At 35.9% G+C, this 19,377-nt stretch overlaps 1 protein-coding gene across 1 annotated transcript; it reads left to right on the forward strand.

Annotated features, from left to right (window-relative positions):
- Positions 1 to 12,273: 12,273 nt before the first annotated feature.
- LOC117402596 (T-cell activation Rho GTPase-activating protein-like) lies at positions 12,274 to 18,156 on the forward strand. Its single transcript, XM_034003917.3, has 10 exons — positions 12,274 to 12,405; positions 12,871 to 12,955; positions 13,067 to 13,120; positions 13,652 to 13,718; positions 14,014 to 14,183; positions 14,412 to 14,573; positions 14,755 to 14,864; positions 15,231 to 15,420; positions 15,868 to 15,976; positions 16,095 to 18,156. The coding sequence occupies exons 2-10, from the start codon at positions 12,929 to 12,931 to the stop codon at positions 17,291 to 17,293; spliced, it is 2,088 nt and encodes a 695-aa protein (XP_033859808.2). The 5' UTR covers positions 12,274 to 12,405; positions 12,871 to 12,928; the 3' UTR covers positions 17,294 to 18,156.
- The last annotated feature ends 1,221 nt before the right edge of the window (positions 18,157 to 19,377 follow it).

Genomic DNA, 19,377 nt, shown 5'->3' on the forward strand with positions numbered 1-19,377 from the left:
TCTTTTTTCTATTGAAATGTATTATGTAAAAAGTGAATTATAGCTTTTCTCCCAGTTAGTTAATACATATTGAATGTGTTGGTATGTGTTTCTTTTGTTTCCAGTTAGAACCAGTTGAGCAATGCCCGTTTGTACTGGGCTTGACCATTGAGAATGCAGAGCTCATCCTCAATGATTGTGCGCAGCTGACAGAGGGCTTACAGACTAAAGAGAGTCATTTGTTTCTGTTCAGTGATGTGCTGGTCATTGCCAAGTTAAAGTAAGGAAATCTACTTTTGTATTTACCTTTCAATAGAATGGAGGGCAAGATTGTTGAAACTAGTATGGGTCAGCTTATCTTCAAAAGTAACCTGGAAGATAAGTATCCACATGAACCAAACCTTACACTTCACCAGTGCTGCTTTATTTTAAGTGCAGTGTCAATGGTGTGCTCATGGTCCATATGTATGTTGGAAAGGTTTATGAGGATTTATAATGCTCCAACACAATTTTAAGACAAAGAAAGATGCCATATCATATTAGTGTTGAAATAATACTGATATCTTGACATTTTCATAGGGTTATGTTTTCCTATTGGCTGTTTGTTAAATAACTTTAAATAGATGGGTAATTGTATATACATGATATACTTATTTATGCCTGTGGTAAAGTGGCGGAGCAGTCAAGGCTGGTCAACGGCAGGAATAGCAAACCCAAACTCAGATACTACAGTTTAGTGCTTTCTGTGCACTTTTATTCACCAACAAAGCAAATAAATAAAACACTGGAACAAATCAAAGGTTTGAACAAAACACTATAAAAGAAAACAAACTCTTCAAAATAAACAAACCGGCACACAAGCTTCGGCTATGACGGTGCAATACCAATCCTCTTTCCTTCCTTCCTCTCCACTCCCGCTCTCGCTCACCACTCCACACTCCTACACACTCTCCTAAACAAACATTTCTCGGTTCCCCAATCCCATCAGCCACCTTTAACTGCAATCAGCTCTAAATATTGAGTGCCGAAAGTTCCTGTTTAAGGTAATATTACCGCCATAGCTCCCTATTACTTTGTGTTTTGGTACAAAGCAAAACATTTTAAATGCAGTGGCTATACAATTCCTGGCACACAAACTTTCACACAGCAAAAATCACACAAGCCTCCTCACAACTTATCTGCTACATGGGGATTTGGAGTCGCTAAACAGCTAGACGCATTAATCCATGTTACATACCCCTATAACAACTAGCCTTGGTCTGCCTCATTGCCTTTCACAGGTTTGAAAGTAATTGAAGCACCTCAACAAAATGTTTACATTTTGTTGTTTCTTGATATAATAACATATTTTATATTATTATTGTATTTTGGTGAAAAAAAACCTCAACATCAGCCTAGAAAGTTATCAAAATAATCTAGCTGTATATTGTACCATACATGTCAACTGTACAAATAATGTCTTCTTACATTAAATACAGTAGTTGAGTTATGGTTAAGGATTAAACATGTTGTAAATATAAATGGGGAAATCCTGCTCTTGTTGTGCAGTAACCAGAACTGCAGGTGACCTCAAAAGTATTGCTTCACGTTTAGACACAATGGGGATTTCTAATGTTTTAACAGCACTGTACTAATCTAATCTGAAACTAAAGTCAGTTAGTGGAATTATCTGGAAATTTGGGTGAATACCAGCTATAGAAACATAAACCAATGAAAAAAGAGTGAATAGTTTTAACGTAAACAGGAAATCCTAACTGGTGATCTAGGAGAATACTTAAAAACAATACTGTTGAAAATAGTAAACACATCAAGTGTCTGAAAATATATTGGTCTAGTCATTTTTAGCGCATGCCAAAAACACAACAGACCGTGGAGCCTTTCAGAGTGGAATTTCCTGTCTCATGTATTGAGCTACAAGCCCAAGTTCACTCTCACTCTCAACAGAGCTGACACAGTAATACGCTTTTCACCTCTTTTCCACGGGGTCTCCTGGCATAGAGCTGTAGGGGGGTGGGTTGGTGGGTGTAAAACCAGAGTATTGATTTTTCCTTTTGAGACTGATAAAAGATATGATAAAATGCATATATAGATCGTCAGAAACATCTGTGAACAAACAGGCTTAGACAGATAAACAGATACAGTAGAAGGCTACTATTGTATTAGTGTGTGTGCTGTGTTACAGTAAATGCAAATCTAGCTGTTGTATTTGTCTCTGGGTGTCCTGGTATGAATACGATGACTTATTTTTCATTAAGCAAGTCTCACAATGACTGCAGTTTCAGGTAATCAATCGTGGGGATTTTTCATCAACTTAAGGGCTATTTATCAACGGGGGGGGGGGGGGGGGGGGTAGGGGGGGCTTAATTGTACTATATATATATATATATATATATATATAGAGAGAGAGAGAGAGAAAGAGAGAGAGAGAGAGAGAGAGAGAGAGAGAGAGATTAAAAATGTAACCCTTTACTGATTACTTTTTTCTGTAAATAAGAACAGCTGCAAATGACATGTCAACAGTATGAATGTTTATTCTCTAGACCAGTGGTACTTGAACATAGTAATAGTTGTATCTACAATGTATCGGCAATAAGTGAATAACAATCAGCCAAAATAACACAAAATGCTTAACACAAAAAAGAATAGTCCTACTACAGTAGCAGGCGCCGTTTACACTGCCTTTGGGTTTCTGATCGCATAAATTCCAGATTTTTTAAATCCATTGATGGAAATGTCCGGTCTACCTTTAATGTTTTCAAGCAAATTGACTTCATCAGTGCATTCTCATATCCACTTTGACATCTGACACATTCTTTCCCTCGTCGAGTGCTTCCTTAACCTGTTCTTCATACCAGTCTGCCAGAGAGTGGGAACGCTACGAGCACTGTATGCAACCTTATTGACAATCCAATCAAAACTGCCAATAAAGCCAAAATAAATTATCCGCCTGTTATACATAGGGCCCTGGAAAATTGACGATATCACGAATTTTCACGGAAATCGTGTATTTGACTGCCTACTGTGAAAAATATACATTTTATTTTCCTTACAGTATTTTTACATTACTCTTCACCTCTACTGTTAATTTAATTGTGACTCCAGTTCCAATGTTACAATGTACTTTTTAAAGGGTTGATTTTGTAGCTAGGCTAAATGTTAAAATGTTTCAGCCTTGGTTTTTGAGTGATGTTCTTGATTCTGGTAATCGTAGTCCTGCTTCTTTTAAAGGAAAGAACGGTACCTGAGACAGGTAAAATGTACCAGAATGCATTGGGTTGACAGGTAAAACATACCAGAATGCATTGGGTTGACAGGTAAAATGTACCAGAATGCACTGGGTTGTGAGTTGAAAAGCTGGAACTGTCCCAAACTGTCCCACTGAACACAGAGCCATATGGTCACCTTAAGTAGAGGGTACACAATTATGAACCCTCCAACCAAATAAAAAAACAAAGATAGTCACCTGTCAGTTACCTTTGACAAGATTATCTTAACATTTGATCAACGTGCATTTATCCAGTATGAAGGGACATTCCTCGATACATCAAGCATCAATCAGATGGAGTGCTTTTTGAACTGCTCCCTTGGAAAACTTTCTTTTCCCAAAAATGTGTTGGTTATTTCTACTTTTGTTCCTAGGCTGCTGAGTGACCTTTTACTGGCTACTTTTCAGAACTGCTGCAAGTGGGTTAATAATGTCGATGTACCCTATTCTATCTAACCCTCTCTTCATAATGCAGACAATAGATAAAACATGGACGCATTTTAGCATTTTGTTTTTTATACAATGTGTTTTTTTATGACAGAAACAGACAGCTGTACAATATTTGTAATGGGAGTACATTGCAGCATTCTGCCACATAGCTTGGTCTGGTGTCTTCTAGAATTTGGTGTGAATGGGTCCTAAGATAAAGTGCATATACTGTTCTTTGGGTTTTGATTGTCTGAAAGTTATGTAATGATGATAATATGCAGTACAATTGATATGGTGGGAAAAAGTTTCTCAAAATAATCATGTCCTTCTTTTTATTTGGTTTGAAGTGATATCAGTCAGTGTTCCATCTAAAATTAAAATTGGCTTGCAAGCATCTGTGAACCTGACTTAAGATCCAGCCTTTGCCACCAGACCTTCTTAATGCCTCTGAACTGACATTTCACATTCCTCCTACAGAGATTGTCATACAGTATGTGGGCTGTCTGGTGAAAAACACAGCATTAGTCATGTGAGGCTTTATTTAGTTATATGAAGACCTTTCTGGTGAGGAAAGTTCAAATCCTACGTCTTGTTATTTATTACTGAATCCACATTATGAACAGACATAAAAAGGAATGTTTCCCGTCAAGCATTGATTTAAATTATGACTGTTTAAGAGTAAACCCAATACAGTTTATATGAATGTTACAGCCATTCAAGAGCACAACCTTTCTCAGAAATTACTGTAATCTTTGGTTATCACTAATTATTTATTTATCATTAATAAAAAAATAAATTAATTAAAAGAAAAGTTTAAATACTGCATTTTATTTAAAGCCATGTTGTGGAAAAAGCAGCTAGAACTTACATGTAGTTTCAAGCATTTCATGGAAATGTGCAATACTGTAGATAACTAACTGTAAACTTCAACAATCTGGCTTTCATGAATGGATTCATAGATTGGCTGAATAGCTTTAAAGTTTATAATTATGGTGCATTAACTCATCATTCCCCAAACCAGCCTATCAGTAGTAAGTTAATCAATTATTCTACCTGACTGACTGTCCTGTATTACAGGAGTATACATTGTATAGTATACATTGCATACAGTTGTATAAGGATAAGCAGTTGTGCCAGTAAATATTAAAATGGATAATCCATACATAGAAGATAAATGTGATCCTGTTTTTGTTTTTTTAACCAATTGCATATACAGTACTCTCTTTGATCAGTATTCAAGTTGATAGGTATGATACCTGTCATATTTTAAATCTATCAGGCTTTAATTGTTTTCTCCCAAGTCCAACACAGGCTACAGACTCAAACACAAGATTCATCTGAGTGATCTATGGATAGCCTCTTGTGAAAAAGAGATCTTTGCCATCAACATTGCTTGGCCCCTAACAGTCTGCATTGTTTTCTTCTGCTTAGTGTGATATGAAAAACAAAACAAAACATCAATAGATAGAAGACAACCCTCCAACACAAAATGTTAGAACTTGAAGCTACAGCACTAACAAGCAACTACGATGTGATAGGTGTTACAGAAACTTGGTTGTCTGAGAGTGATGGAGACGAATATAATATTAGTGGGTACACACTGTATAGGAAAGACAGGCAGGACAGAAGAGGCGGAGGGGTAGCGCTATACATAAGAAATAGCCTTGAAGCCCAGGTGTTAAATCAGGACAAAGAAAACAATGCAGAATCAATATGGGTCAGAATAATGGACACAAATTCAAAGGGCATAATAATAGGAGCATGCTATAGACCGCCAAATTCAGACGCTGAGCAAAATAATCTGTTATACAATGACATTCGAAATGCGTGTAGAAAAGGAGAAGCCATACTAATGGGGGATTTCAACTTCCCCTGTATAAAATGGGAAAACCCAATGGGGGGCACGACGGACGAAATTGAAATGGTGGAAATGACAAATGACTGCTTCCTAACGGAATTTGTCAAGGCACCGACTAGAGGGGAGGCATGCCTTGACTTAGTCTTTTCAAATAATGAAGACAGAATAACTAAAACAGAGGTCAGAGAGCCATTGGCAAACTCAGACCACAACATGGTCTCATTTGAAATATTTTTTAAAACCCCAAAAGTAATGACTAAAGCTAAAGTTTACAATTTTAGAAAAGCAAACTACGAAGGTATGAAACAGAGACTAACAGAAGTAGATTGGAGTAAAATAGAGAAAACATCCACAGAAAAAGGGTGGCTGTTTTTTAAAAATGTAGTACTAGAGGCACAAAACAATTACATCCCAAAAGTAGACAAATCTAAATCTAAAACAAAATGGCCAAAATGGTTTAATAGATCAATTAAAAAAAATATTCAGCGAAAAAAGGCACTTTACAGAGCGTTTAAAAGGGACCAAAAACAAAGCACACAGAAAGAGTACTTGGAACTGCAAACACAAGTCAAAAAGGAAGTTAGAAAGGCCAAGAGAGAGATAGAAATCAATATTGCTAAGGGGGCTAAAACCAATTCCAAAATGTTTTTCCAATATTATAACAGCAAGAGAACATTCAAAGAGGAGGTTAAATGTCTAAGAGACACAAATGGCAAAATAATAGATGAAGAAAAAAAAATAGCAAATATATTAAATGATTACTTTTCACAGGTTTTTACAAAGGAGGACACGGACAACATGCCCCACATGTCGACCTGTTCCTATCCAGTTTTAAATAACTTTAGCATAACAGAGGCAGAAGTGTTAAAGGGACTAGGAGCTCTTAAAATAAACAAATCCCCTGGGCCGGATGAGATCCTCCCAATAGTACTCAAAGAAATGAAAGAAGTTATTTACAAACCGCTAACCAAGATCATGCAACAGTCTCTTGACACAGGGGTTGTACCAACAGACTGGAAAATAGCAAATGTAATACCAATCCACAAAAAGGGAGACAAAACCGAACCAGGTAACTACAGACCAATAAGCCTGACTTCTATTATATGTAAACTTATGGAAACTATAATAAGATCCAAAATGGAAAATTACTTATATGGTAACAATATCCTGGGAGACAGCCAGCATGGTTTTAGGAAAGGGAGATCATGTCTAACTAACCTACTTGACTTTTTTGAGGATGCAACATTGAAAATGGATAACTGCAAAGCATACGACATGGTTTATTTAGATTTCCAGAAAGCATTTGACAAAGTCCCGCATAAAAGATTAATTCTCAAACTGAACGCAGTAGGGATTCAAGGAAATGCATGCACATGGATTAGGGAGTGGTTAACAGGTAGAAAACAGAAAGTACTGATTAGAGGAGAAACCTCGAAATGGAGTGAGGTAACCAGTGGTGTACCACAGGGATCAGTATTAGGTCCTCTGCTATTCCTAATCTACATTAATGATTTAGACTCTGATATAGTAAGCAAACTCGTTAAATTTGCAGACGACACAAAAATAGGAGGAGTGGCAGACACTGTTGAAGCAGCAAAGGTCATTCAAAATGATCTAGACAGCATTCAAAATTGGGCAGACACATGGCAAATGAAATTTAATAGAGAAAAGTGTAAAGTATTGCATGCGGGCAATAAAAATGTGCATTATAAATATCATATGGGAGATAGTGAAATTGAAGAAGGGAACTATGAAAAAGACCTAGGAGTTTATGTTGACTCAGAAATGTCTTCATCTAGACAATGTGGGGAAGCTATAAAAAAGGCTAACAAGATGCTTGGATATATTGTGAGAAGTGTTGAATTTAAATCAAGGGAAGTAATGTTAAAACTCTACAATGCATTAGTAAGACCTCACCTAGAATATTGTGTTCAGTTCTGGTCACCTCGTTACAAAAAGGATATTGCTGCTCTAGAAAGAGTGCAAAGAAGAGCAACCAGAATTATCCCAGGTTTAAAAGGCATGTCGTATGCAGACAGGCTAAAAGAATTGAATCTATTCAGTCTTGAACAAAGAAGACTACGCGGCGATCTGATTCAAACATTCAAAATCCTAAAAGGTATAGACAATGTCAACCCGGGGGACTTCTTTGACTTGAAAAAAGAAAAAAGGACCAGGGGTCATAAATGGAGATTAGATAAAGGGGCATTCAGAACAGAAAATAGGAGGCACTTTTTTACACAGAGAATTGTGAGGGTCTGGAACCAACTCCCCAGTAATGTTGTTGAAGCTGACACCCTGGGATCCTTCAAGAAGCTGCTTGATGAGATTCTGGGATCAATAAGCTACTAACAACCAAACGAGCAAGATGGGCTGAATGGCCTCCTCTCGTTTGTAAACTTTCTTATGTTCTTATGTTCTTATGTTCTTAAGTACTGGTATACACGATTAACAGTACAGGTAACCTGGGGTAGACATCTGGCCATTTTACATGTGTGATTATTTCACGTGAATGGACAATACACGTGAAACTTGGCAGGGAAAGCTTGTGAAAATGTCCCAAAAAACGGTCTCAGTATTTTACCATGAAAGTCTCCATTTCTTGTGAGATTCCAGGAAAAGCTTGTGAAATCAACGCCCACTTACACATGTAGACACGGGTTTCTCGTGAAAATGTTAATTAGCTTGTTCAAGTCCTTTCCTAAAGCTGCTATAAAAGTCACATGGGAATACGTAAGTTACCATGGTCTAAAGATAGCAGCAGGGAAGCTAATGTTTTGTTTGCAGTATTTTCCTTATCAGATTGATGTTGCACATAACCTCACTTTTTTCTCCATCTTCCCCAGAACTTTGCATAATGCTAATCATACATGAATCTAAATGTGTTTGTAAAGTATCAAACAGATTGTATTTACCAAGTTTCTGTTTATAACTATTACTAAAAATGTTTGATAAACTGCATCGTGGGTTTGTGAATTCAGATGGTTACAGCTACTGTACAGTACTTCAGAATACACTTGCAAATAGCTTTCCAAACAACAGTCAAAACAACTTTATTGTAAAGTACTACTAAGTACTATGCTTAAATGTGTATAACTATACTCCCATGCAATTTCTCCTAGTTATGTCTGATCAAAACTCGTGACCATCCTCCACTTACATTCGTTGGAGCAATGAAGAGACTCAGGTGTTAATATCCATAAGGGAAGAGGGTATGATGAGGCAGCTTGATACAATGCACAACACGAACATTGTTTAACCCACTCCCAAAATAAAATGTGCTGTGGAATTTTTGTTACTTATTTCTTGGGAATCAACAATACTCAATATTATAATTGTTTATTTAGCAGAAGCAGTCATACAAGTACAGCACAAATGAGGATACTATATTTGGTATCAAGAGATACAACAGTCATGTAATGTTGCCTATTGTCTGTTTGTTTTAACCTTCTCAAACCCCTAATTATATGTACTGTATATGTTGCATTGAATATATGTCTCATCTTAATTAAAAAAAAAAAAAAAAAAACTTGCAATGTATTTTAATATGCAAGCCTTCTGACAAGTCCATTTGACCCCATTTAAATTTCCTAAATATCCTAGTATCCATGAAAGGATTTTCAGGCTCTATATTATTATCAGTGCATTAAAATGAGGATGTCTACAGTTTAGTAGAAAAGGGAACAGAATGGAAGATCAAAAGAGAAGTAAAACTGGAATACCTTTCAGTATGTCACAAGAGCTAAGGAGAAGTACAGTATAAACCGATGACAATTTGATTTGTCATCTTTTTGGCGCACAAATATATCTGATAATTAAACCGTCAAAAGGAAAATGATGAAATATTTAAAAAACAGAAGGTTACTTCAAAATGAATACAATCAAGAGTTATGTGTTATGCTTCACACTGAAAACACATACCATACAATACAGATACAATTATATTTTAAAAACATGTTTTAGTATGGCTAAGATAACCTTTGAACATGATACAATCTATGATCTTTAAATTGTTCATATTCTCATTTAGATCAACAGTCCAAATGACTTGATGTCTACAGGCATTGATCCTGTTGTGTAGGTTACAGCAAAGTGAAAAAGCCTTCAATTAAGGGTGACTGTTTTTCATTGGGATCTGTTAACATCAATGTAGGGCACAAAAACAAAATCTGTAGGTGTAGTTTAAAGAACTTTAATTCCCAAAGCCATTTAATACCCACCACTTAGAGACCATTCCTGTCATACTCATCCATGCCATGTCTGGTTGTTGGGTGATACAGTGTTAGAAGGACTTGTTGCAAACTGTACTTCATTAAATATAGCTTAAAATCTGGACGATTTGTTTTATGTTGCTTTCTTTGCTGCAACTGTTGTCTTAGGCAGATAATAATACATACTACTATTGATGGATTGACTTGCATGGCATTATGCAAAACTAGTTCATTATTCTTGGTGATTCCCAATTTGTACATTGTTGTACAAATAAAAGTTGTGTACTGCCTGTGATCTGTCAATACATGGGATATTTAAATTATATGAAGGGGTATTTTCAACACAACTTATTAGGGAAAGTGGATAATCTATGTTACGTTAAATGTTACACATAAAACCAATAGAAAGATAATTTTAAATAAAATATTATTTCCTAGAGGTCTGTAAACTAAGGGCTTATCAGGGAAAGCTATATCAAACTCATACCAATGATTCTCATATATTAGCAATTATCACGTTCATGACCCAATTCACAATTCCACCCCAGGTGAATATAGGGGCTTGCACATCAGTAGAAAATATAATTCCAAACGATAACCCTTCCTCAATAAATGTTTGCAAATGCGAGGAGCCAATTCGGCCCATCTTATTGTCTGCTGAAAAGAATGTGTATAACTATATGCTGCTATAGTGTGTTTTTGTTGTTACTTTTTCTTGCTTCTATGGTAATATAGTGAGTGAGTAATTGTTTATCATCACTTCTCCATTTCACTTACCAACCATTTCACTTTCTATGTGAATGTGTGTTTGGTCCATTGGCAAACATTGTCAGTTGAGACAAACAACATTTTAACAACATTGCAGTGCTTTGAACAGTACAGGAGGTAGTCACTTTATTGGGAACTACTAGGAAAGAAAAGTAAACTCTTCATAAGGCTCCATAAGGCAATTATTATGCAGAGTCAGAACCGTAGGCTTACAGCAGTTAGTTAATAGATGTTACCTTATATTCCAAGATGTTGATTTTATTTTATCCACAAGTAATGTAAGTTTTCTAGCAATAGGTGGTCCTGACATTGTTCAACACACTGCAGCTAGTGAAATTTTTAAAAATGTCCTTATTTTTTCTATAAATGTTCTATATATGCTCCAAATTTGAAAGAAATTAGAAAAGACCAAGCAAGAAGTAATTCTGATATCAACTGAATCAGCCAGCACTTCCAAGTATCTGATATTTATATCTAAGATCTGATAAGAAAAGCAAATACTATAGGTAAAAATGAAAACTTCCGGTGATAGGTGTTTTTTGGGAAATAAATGTGGTAATTGTTTTGCTCTCTCTTTCTCTACACAACGTCCTTTTCAATGTTTATATCAATACTTTGTTTTTGTTATTGGTCTTCACACTTCTACAGAGGTCCTTGCTTCTTGTTTTACAGCCTCATGGAAATAAAATAATTACTTTGGTGGTGTCAGTGTGTTGCTTTAGCTAAAATTTGATCAAGTAGGGCTCATTAGTATGAAGTAGGACCACCCCTTGCCTTCAGCTGAACTGGCATCTGCGAGGCATACTATTCTACTTCATCTGAACAGGTCAAATTCCCCACTTCCTACAGCACGATCTGCATTAGTTCACCATCAAAGTGGTGGCTGAAGGTGGTGATTATCTGTCCAGCAAATCCCATAAATCCTCAATAGATTTAAAAGGCATGTCGTATGCAGACAGGCTAAAAGAATTTAATCTGTTCAGTCTTGAACAAAGAAGACTACGCGGTGATCTGATTCAAGCATTCAAAATCCTAAAAGGTATTGACAATGTCGACCCAGGGGACTTTTTTGACCTGAAAAAAGAAACAAGGACCAGGGGTCACAAATGGAGATTAGATAAAGGGGCATTCAAAACAGAAAATAGGAGGCACTTTTTTACACAGAGAATTGTGAGGGTCTGGAACCAACTCCCCAGTAATGTTGTTGAAGCTGACACCCTGGGATCCTTCAAGAAGCTGCTTGATGAGATTCTGGGATCAATAAGCTACTAACAACCAAACAAGCAAGATGGGCTGAATGGCCTCTCATTTGTAAACTTTCTTATGTTCTTATGTTAGTCTGTTTTGAGATGTTGGAAGCATTCATAGGGTATTATCGTGTACTTAACAGCAACAGGCTCCTTCAGTTATCTGCCCTGACCAGACCAATAATTTGGAGGAATACAGTTACAAGACATAGGACAGACTGGATCGAGACATTTAAGCACCACAGGGCCTCTGTAACACCTTTAATAAAAAGGAGCACACTTTGTGTCTCTTTAGTCTGCATTCACCTTGATTCAGCCTACCAGGTGACGCATAGTAAATATAGCTGTGACATTGTCACTGTTTCCACACGTCACCAACTAAAAGTAAAAAATAAAAAAAACTACAGTTGCCCTATAAGGACAGAGGAAGTCTAGGTGTTTTCAGTGAGAGTCCGTGATGCTACTTCCTGTCTCCATTACTCTGTGATATTTCCACCGCCTACATCCCCTCCCTTAATACGGCATGTGCTGCTGTCCTCCTGTTCAGTTTGTCATACTGCCCCTTTGGATTAGTAACTAAGAATCATGCTCTCTTTTTACATTCAGCTCGTCTGAGGTGAAAGAACGCTGGCTAGATACTCTCCACTGGTAAGTACCACCCTGTATATGACAGCTATTAACTTCATTAATAAGAAGTAAAATAATACATTAATAGCGATGCAAGAAAGAAAAAAAAACAATAAGATATGTTCATAGAATATAATAATGTGGAAGAATGATCTTTGTAATTTTTTTTAAACTAAAAAAAACAAAACAGTTAAAACAACAACACATTTTTGTTGATGATAAAATTAATAACCAGTCCTTGGTTCTACTTTATGATGTCTACTGCACACTTTTATGAGCAACTATACACTTTAATGTATGGAGTCTCCTAGAATGTTCATAAAACAGCTTATTAACAGTACTGTATCAATATTTTTTTTTTTATTAAGTTAACAAAATACTAAAGATTAATTAACCAACAGATTATAATGTTTAAAAATGCAATATTTACAAAAGGGGTAAGAATATCATGTATATTTTTCTGAAAGGTTGCACTGCTTTTTACAGGAAAATTAAAGAAGCAAAAATTAAAGAAGCTCCCAACGTACCATCAACAAAATTACTCATGAAGGTGTTAAGTAGCAGCATTGCAGTAAGTTTAAATACAGTATTAACTTTCATTGATTTGTTAATTATAACATTTGCTTGCTCTTTACTGCATCACATTATAGACTCAATTAATAATGTTTTGTTTCCTTTTTAGTCTAAAACACTATCAGGAGGTAATATGGATTCCTTCATCGAGTCTGCTTTGGATGTAAGTTTTATTTTAAATTATTGGTGCAATGAAAAGCAGTTTTTCCATCTTCACTAGTTTGTTTTCAATACCTACATACCTATTTAAAAATGATTGTGTTTGCTAACATATCATGCAGCCAGTGGGAGGCATCTGCCTGCATAGCTTCTGGGTTGAGGCTTGTCTAATCCAGTGTTCAATACAGCGAGTTACATGCTGAGCAGAAATATAGATACAAAAATCACTGTTGACATGGAATTCTTACCTTTGTCAGTGTGCATTCTAATTCTGTAGTTTCCCGTGCATTTCCTTTGCCTTTTATCTGTATTTTATTATGCTTCCTATACTTTTAACATAGCATACCACATTAACATTTTTAAAGGATTACATTTTTGGACATTTGCAGTCATGGTTGACTTTGGAGAGAGAAGTATTTGTAAACAACATCAATCAGGTTTAAAAATGTCTATCCCATTAGGTTACACAAATCTTAGTTTACTGTATGTGGTGTGCAGCTCCGACCGTTCAACTAACAGCTATGTTTGTTTCCAGGGTGATGCCAAAACTTACCACTTGTCAACACCATGTGACAGTGAAGATGGAACATGTCATCTGATTGGTGAGTTTGAAATGATGAAATCCTAACTGTAACTACATTTGTGGTAAATCCTCTAGCATAGTAATATTTAAAGATAAATACACGTTTTTAGCTTTCAAATGCTGTTTTGTATAAAGTTAGATAGATTTCTAGTTTCTTTTAAAAGATGGATTGTATTATGCTGTAGACTGTATGTAAAATATACATGGAAAACAGTGTGATGTATTTATTGGAAACTTCATAGAAACTGAAAAATAATTGAATGTACTGTAGTGAGTTAAAAAAAATATATTTTTCTATCTATTTTACACATCAGAAGGCAACAAGAAGAGTAAGAAAGTGTTGTCTTGGCATTTTCTCATGAAGAGGAGTTCCACACAGTCTGAATCCACCACTCGTTCAGACCCAGAAATGAAGACCCAGTTATTCGGACAGCCTTTGTCCATGGTCTGTGATGAAGACGAGAAACTTCCAAAGCCCATCATGGTAAATACTGCATTTGGATTTCCTTATTTTTGCTAACAAATCACAACTGTGTGCTTCTCTACTTACTGTAACTATAGTAAAAACAAAAAAACAAAAAACAACCAAGATATTACATTATTGATTAGATGTTATTAGACTGATAATACTTGTTTCCAGAAAATATTACTGCATTAACATCCTTAGTAAACCAAAATTCAAATTCTCTAAACAAACTCCCTTTTTTTGTAGGATATTCTTACACTCTTGTTGAAGAAAGGGACCTCCACTGAAGGGATTTTCAGAAAAGCTGCAAACGCAAAGATGTGCAAGGAGATCAAGGAACAGCTAAATGCTGGAACAGCGGTCGACATGGACACAAGACCCATTATTCTTCTAGCTGCTGTCTTCAAGGTAATACTTCATTTAGTTTCATTCATCCCTATCTCAACAAAATCGGGAAGTTTTAGGGCACACCTGTAACAATTGTCTGCTAGCTAGGTGCACAACAAAATACAAGATACTGTGCTGTGATCATCCCCACAGTAGGTTTCTGCTGTTCTAAAGAGTTACATACATTTTAATGTGTTTCCAGGATTTCCTGAGGCACATTCCAGACAGCCTGCTGTTGACTGAACTTTATCTTCCCTGGATGGCATCAATGGAGTTGGACAATATTAATGAGAGATACCACAACCTAAAACTGTAAGTTGACTAAATATATATGCATAATGTTATGTAACTATTAAAATACTGTATAAGGACAATTATAATCTAGAACACTATTTAGGAAGTTAATACCTCTCTGAGGGTACTTGGTAAATCACATTAGCAATGTCGTATACAATGTAGTATACAATTGTATATGTTTTTTAGCAGGGAGACGGATTGTACGTATATTGTAGATGCTGATGTATTATTTGAATCGATTTTAGAACAGGGGCTTTTGAATGGAATTTACAAGTTATTTAAGGAAGTACTGAAAGGTACTTCTGTATTATTTGGTGATTTTGTGAAAGAAGAAGTTGAGAAGGCAGGGCAGATTATATATTGTGCTTTTCCTTTTTTCAGGGTGGTAGAGAAGCTCCCGAGGCCTAACATTCTCCTACTGCAACACTTCCTTTGTGTGCTTCACCACATCAGCAAGAACTCCGAGATTAACAAGATGGATGTCAAAAACCTTGCTGTTTGCATTGCACCAAACATGCTTTTGCCTGACAGCACACTATCTCTTGAAGTGCAAAAAGAGATGACTGAAAAGGTGAGTACTACAGTTCTTTATAGTAGGCTGTATTCATAAATGCAGATAGGAAATGCACTGCAGTATTATATAGTTAGGAGAAAATCTAAATATATATTTATACTGTTTAAAAGTCTTGTGTGACAGCAGAAAGTAGACAATATTAGCACCAAGTAATAGTGATATGTAAAAGTTTAGAATGTTACTTTCATATTATGTATCACTAGCGGTAGCAAAGTGTGATGAAATATATTTTTTAGAAACGTGTCCAGTTATAAGACACAGCTAATATATACAATAAATAACAATGGGTTTTAGTGTCAGTAGTTTATAAATTATTGAACTAGGTCAGTACACTTATTTGTAACATTCTTTTTTATCATCAGTCTACTTCTACTTTAGTGACAAGAGGTAATAAGTAAATAACATATGTATATCACTACAATTCTTACTTTTTTTTTTTTACAGATTACAACTTTGACACAGTTTCTAATTGAGAACTGTTGTGAAATATTTGGAGATAACATCACATCTTTGCTTGGTGAGCCATATGAAGAGGAACTGATTGATAGCTCAGGTATGTGTAAATCAAATGTTAGGTGGATGGATGTAAACATTGTTTTTTATAGGCCATGATCTTTCAGAGAGTCACATTAAACTATTCTCAAATAACTCTTATTCTCATTTTGCCTTAGATACATCATCATCCCACCAACATGACTCTGCATACGACAGCACAGACCCAGATGTTGATGGAGACTCTCAGAGCCTAGGCACAAAGCAACAAAAAGACACTGGCTGCAGTCTGGAACTAACTGAAAATGGACAAATGTCTTCAACTTATGAAAAGAACTCTCCTTCTGACATTTTTGAAATATTCACAAAAAGGATAAATAGGAGGTGCTCAGAGCCTAACATTTTGGCTCATAACCCTTCAGTTGGTATAAAATGTCAAAAGCTGACTCGGAGCCAAGGTGACTTCTCAGAGGACCTAAGCTTTGAAGACCAGCAACTTAAAACGCAAAACTCGGACGATTGTTTTGTGACACAGTGTTTCAGGGACAACAAGCCTGCAAATCTGAAGCTGAGCAACAATTTGCAAAAGGAAATGCCAACAGCTCCTTCCTCTAACGCTTCTTCAACCTGCTCCCTGGAAAGCACTTTTTCCAATGTTTCTGACAACTCTGTCTTTACCAGCTCTCCTCTGGCCTCCCCATCTAGCCCCAAAAGGTCTTTCTTTGCCAGGCATCAGTCTTTCTCTGCCAGAGCTACTGATGACAGTTGGAAACATGACAAAGAACTGAAGAAACACTCTCTGTCCTTTTCTATAAGGAATGACAAGAAGCCCTTATTCAAAACAAAAAGCTGGGGAACAACTAGCTTCAACAGGAGCAGCCTAAAGAAAGACTCTCAGAAAGAAAGCCAGTTCTCATGTGACACTCTTCAGGAAGACTCTCAAAATGAAGCAGCAGAACCACAGCCCAGAGCTCATACAACATCAATTTCAACTGAGGAGGTTTTTCAGCAAGTAGACAGTAAAAAACCGGGCCAGCCCCCATCTTATGAACAAGCTATTTGGAGCCAAACTCCTCCTGCTCCCTCTGAATATAGGTCCATGACAGTGCAAGATGCTAGAAACAGACTGTCAACAGATAGAAAGACCAGATCATATTCAGTAACAGAGAACCTCTTGAATCCCATAACTAATAGTACATTTGGCTACAAGGAGAGAGACAATATTAATGACAGCGATACGTTAAGTGAAAAATCAACAGTATTCCGTCACAGAGCCATGTCTGAATCCATATCAAGAACTAGGCATGATTGGGTGCAACATAGGTGTAGCCAACCCTTTTTTGAGGATATTTCATATGCTAAGGAATCCTATGTGTAAATATGATGTTTGTTTACTGTACATGTGTAAATATTTGTGTATTGTACTTATATAGACACACCCCAGCCAACATAGACTGGGAGCAATGGAATAAATATATTTATATATTTGTCAGCATCTGCAGACTCAATGTCTGTTTCCACATTAAAAGCTACCTGTAACTAGTCGATTAGTAAAAGTAAACTTTATACAGCACGTGTTCTGTATACATACAGAAAAGCTATGTACAAAATTAAATTAGCTATATATCTATATTTGTACTATACATTAACATATTAATGTTGTGCTAACTTTTATTTTTATAGCATAATGTATCTTTATATATTTACTGTATATATTGAACTGTCAAATACAATTTCTGATTTTGTTTCCACTACAATAAAGCACTTTTTAAAACACTTTTTAAAGGTATTTTGTGTGTGCTTGATGTAGACATAATTAAAAAAAAAAAAAGTATATGAAAATATTCACTTTTATTTAATATCATGTAATCAAACAAACTACACAATTATATCACAAAAGTCTACCAGAAGCCATAATAGTAGTACAATATCTTTTTATATTAGATTTCGAAATGTCACATTTTTGTCAGTTTTTCGGTAAATTTCTGGGAAACTACAAAGCAGTATGTAATTCAATATGTTAATGTACCGCAGGTTTCATTTGACTTTGTTTATTCTATAAGGTGATAAGGTGAACTTTTGTCCATACCTGTATTATAAGCGTGGAGTGTAATAATAGTATTGGTGCAATTCAAAATGCACTGTACTTTGTACTATGTATTGTAATTTAACTAGCATTCTAACTTGCATTTATGTAATTGCGAAGTTAGCCTAGTGATTGAAATAAATATATTAACAAAATGTATTTTCCACATTTATTCGTTCTACCATAGGACTAGATATTAAGTGCAGGTATCAAAAACTACTACATTGTAGTTAAAGCATCTGTATTTTGAAATGTATACATAATATTATTTTCCTCTGTTCCGAGATTGGTGAATCTCTGCAGTGTAGGCCGTTCTTAAAGAATGCACTTAATAAAGGTTAGTTTACCAACAACATTACAGTTTAGTCATTTTGAAACCTGTAGTGTAGGCTACAGGTACAGTATTGAAAATAGCTGTGGCTAACCACTACATTCTTTGGCACCCTGCATCAAATTGGAATGTGGTATAGATAATGTAAATGGTGCATTTTAGGTGTCAGAGATTCTTCCTATTTCTACTTGAACGAGAACATTTTGAAAGCATGGCCTGATACATAGCTTTGACTCCATTTGAGAACAGAATTTGAACTGTATAGGAAAGAGGAAACCAGCGCTGATCACAAGTGCACGCTTGGTTTTTCTTTGAAATTTGACCTTCCTACTGGGTAACCATACTATCTCCTTTTTCATCAGCAGCAGAATTAGACTTCCTGTGTTAGCTCAACACTTTGTTACAATGATGATTTTTAAATGCTTGGAGCTAAATAAGTAAAGAAGCATATCAAGACAGCTACTGGTTCTGAAGAGGTATTTTCATCCAGGTGACCAACACAGAGAAAAAGATGAGTACAGTGACTTCAGATATTAAGTGTAACATTTGTAAGTGTGACACACAGATAGGAAGTGTTTGTTTAGCATCTAGGAGGGAGTGTATGCCTGCAACTACAGTACACATACCTACAAAGTGCAACTACTAAACTTCAAGGCACTAAAAAGCTGGACTTCCAATTGTTCAGGAAAAATAAATTAATCTGGCAGGTAGAGGAAATAACATGGAATCCAACACAGATTGAGTGGAAAAACTACCATATAGTCCAGAACATAGGTATACCAGTGCAATTAATCCTCCATCCAGGTTCTTAAGTAGTCACATTTTTTATTAGATCAGCAACACCAAAAGTGGAATTGCCCTTGTGGGCATCAATTGCCAATAAAGCAGAAACATAAACAGGTAAATATGCCTGCATTTTAAACTCCAGGCAGTTCCAGACTGTGGTTCCTTTGGTACAGGTTACTTTTGAATCTCTGCTCTACTGTCTGATACACTTAAAATCTGGTTCCCTTTTTGTAGATGCAAGGTAAAATAATTGTAGTAA

Source organism: Acipenser ruthenus, chromosome 5, assembly GCF_902713425.1.
Source record: "Acipenser ruthenus chromosome 5, fAciRut3.2 maternal haplotype, whole genome shotgun sequence".
NCBI lineage: Eukaryota > Metazoa > Chordata > Actinopteri > Acipenseriformes > Acipenseridae > Acipenser > Acipenser ruthenus.

Coding starts and splice junctions, on each gene's coding strand:
- LOC117402596 (XM_034003917.3), top strand. CDS start 12,929: ATGAAGGTGTTAAGTAGCAGCATTGCA. Junction 13,719..14,013: donor TGGAACATGTCATCTGATTG/GTGAGTTTGAAA, acceptor TTTACACATCAG/AAGGCAACAAGAAGAGTAAG. Junction 14,865..15,230: donor AGATACCACAACCTAAAACT/GTAAGTTGACTA, acceptor TCCTTTTTTCAG/GGTGGTAGAGAAGCTCCCGA.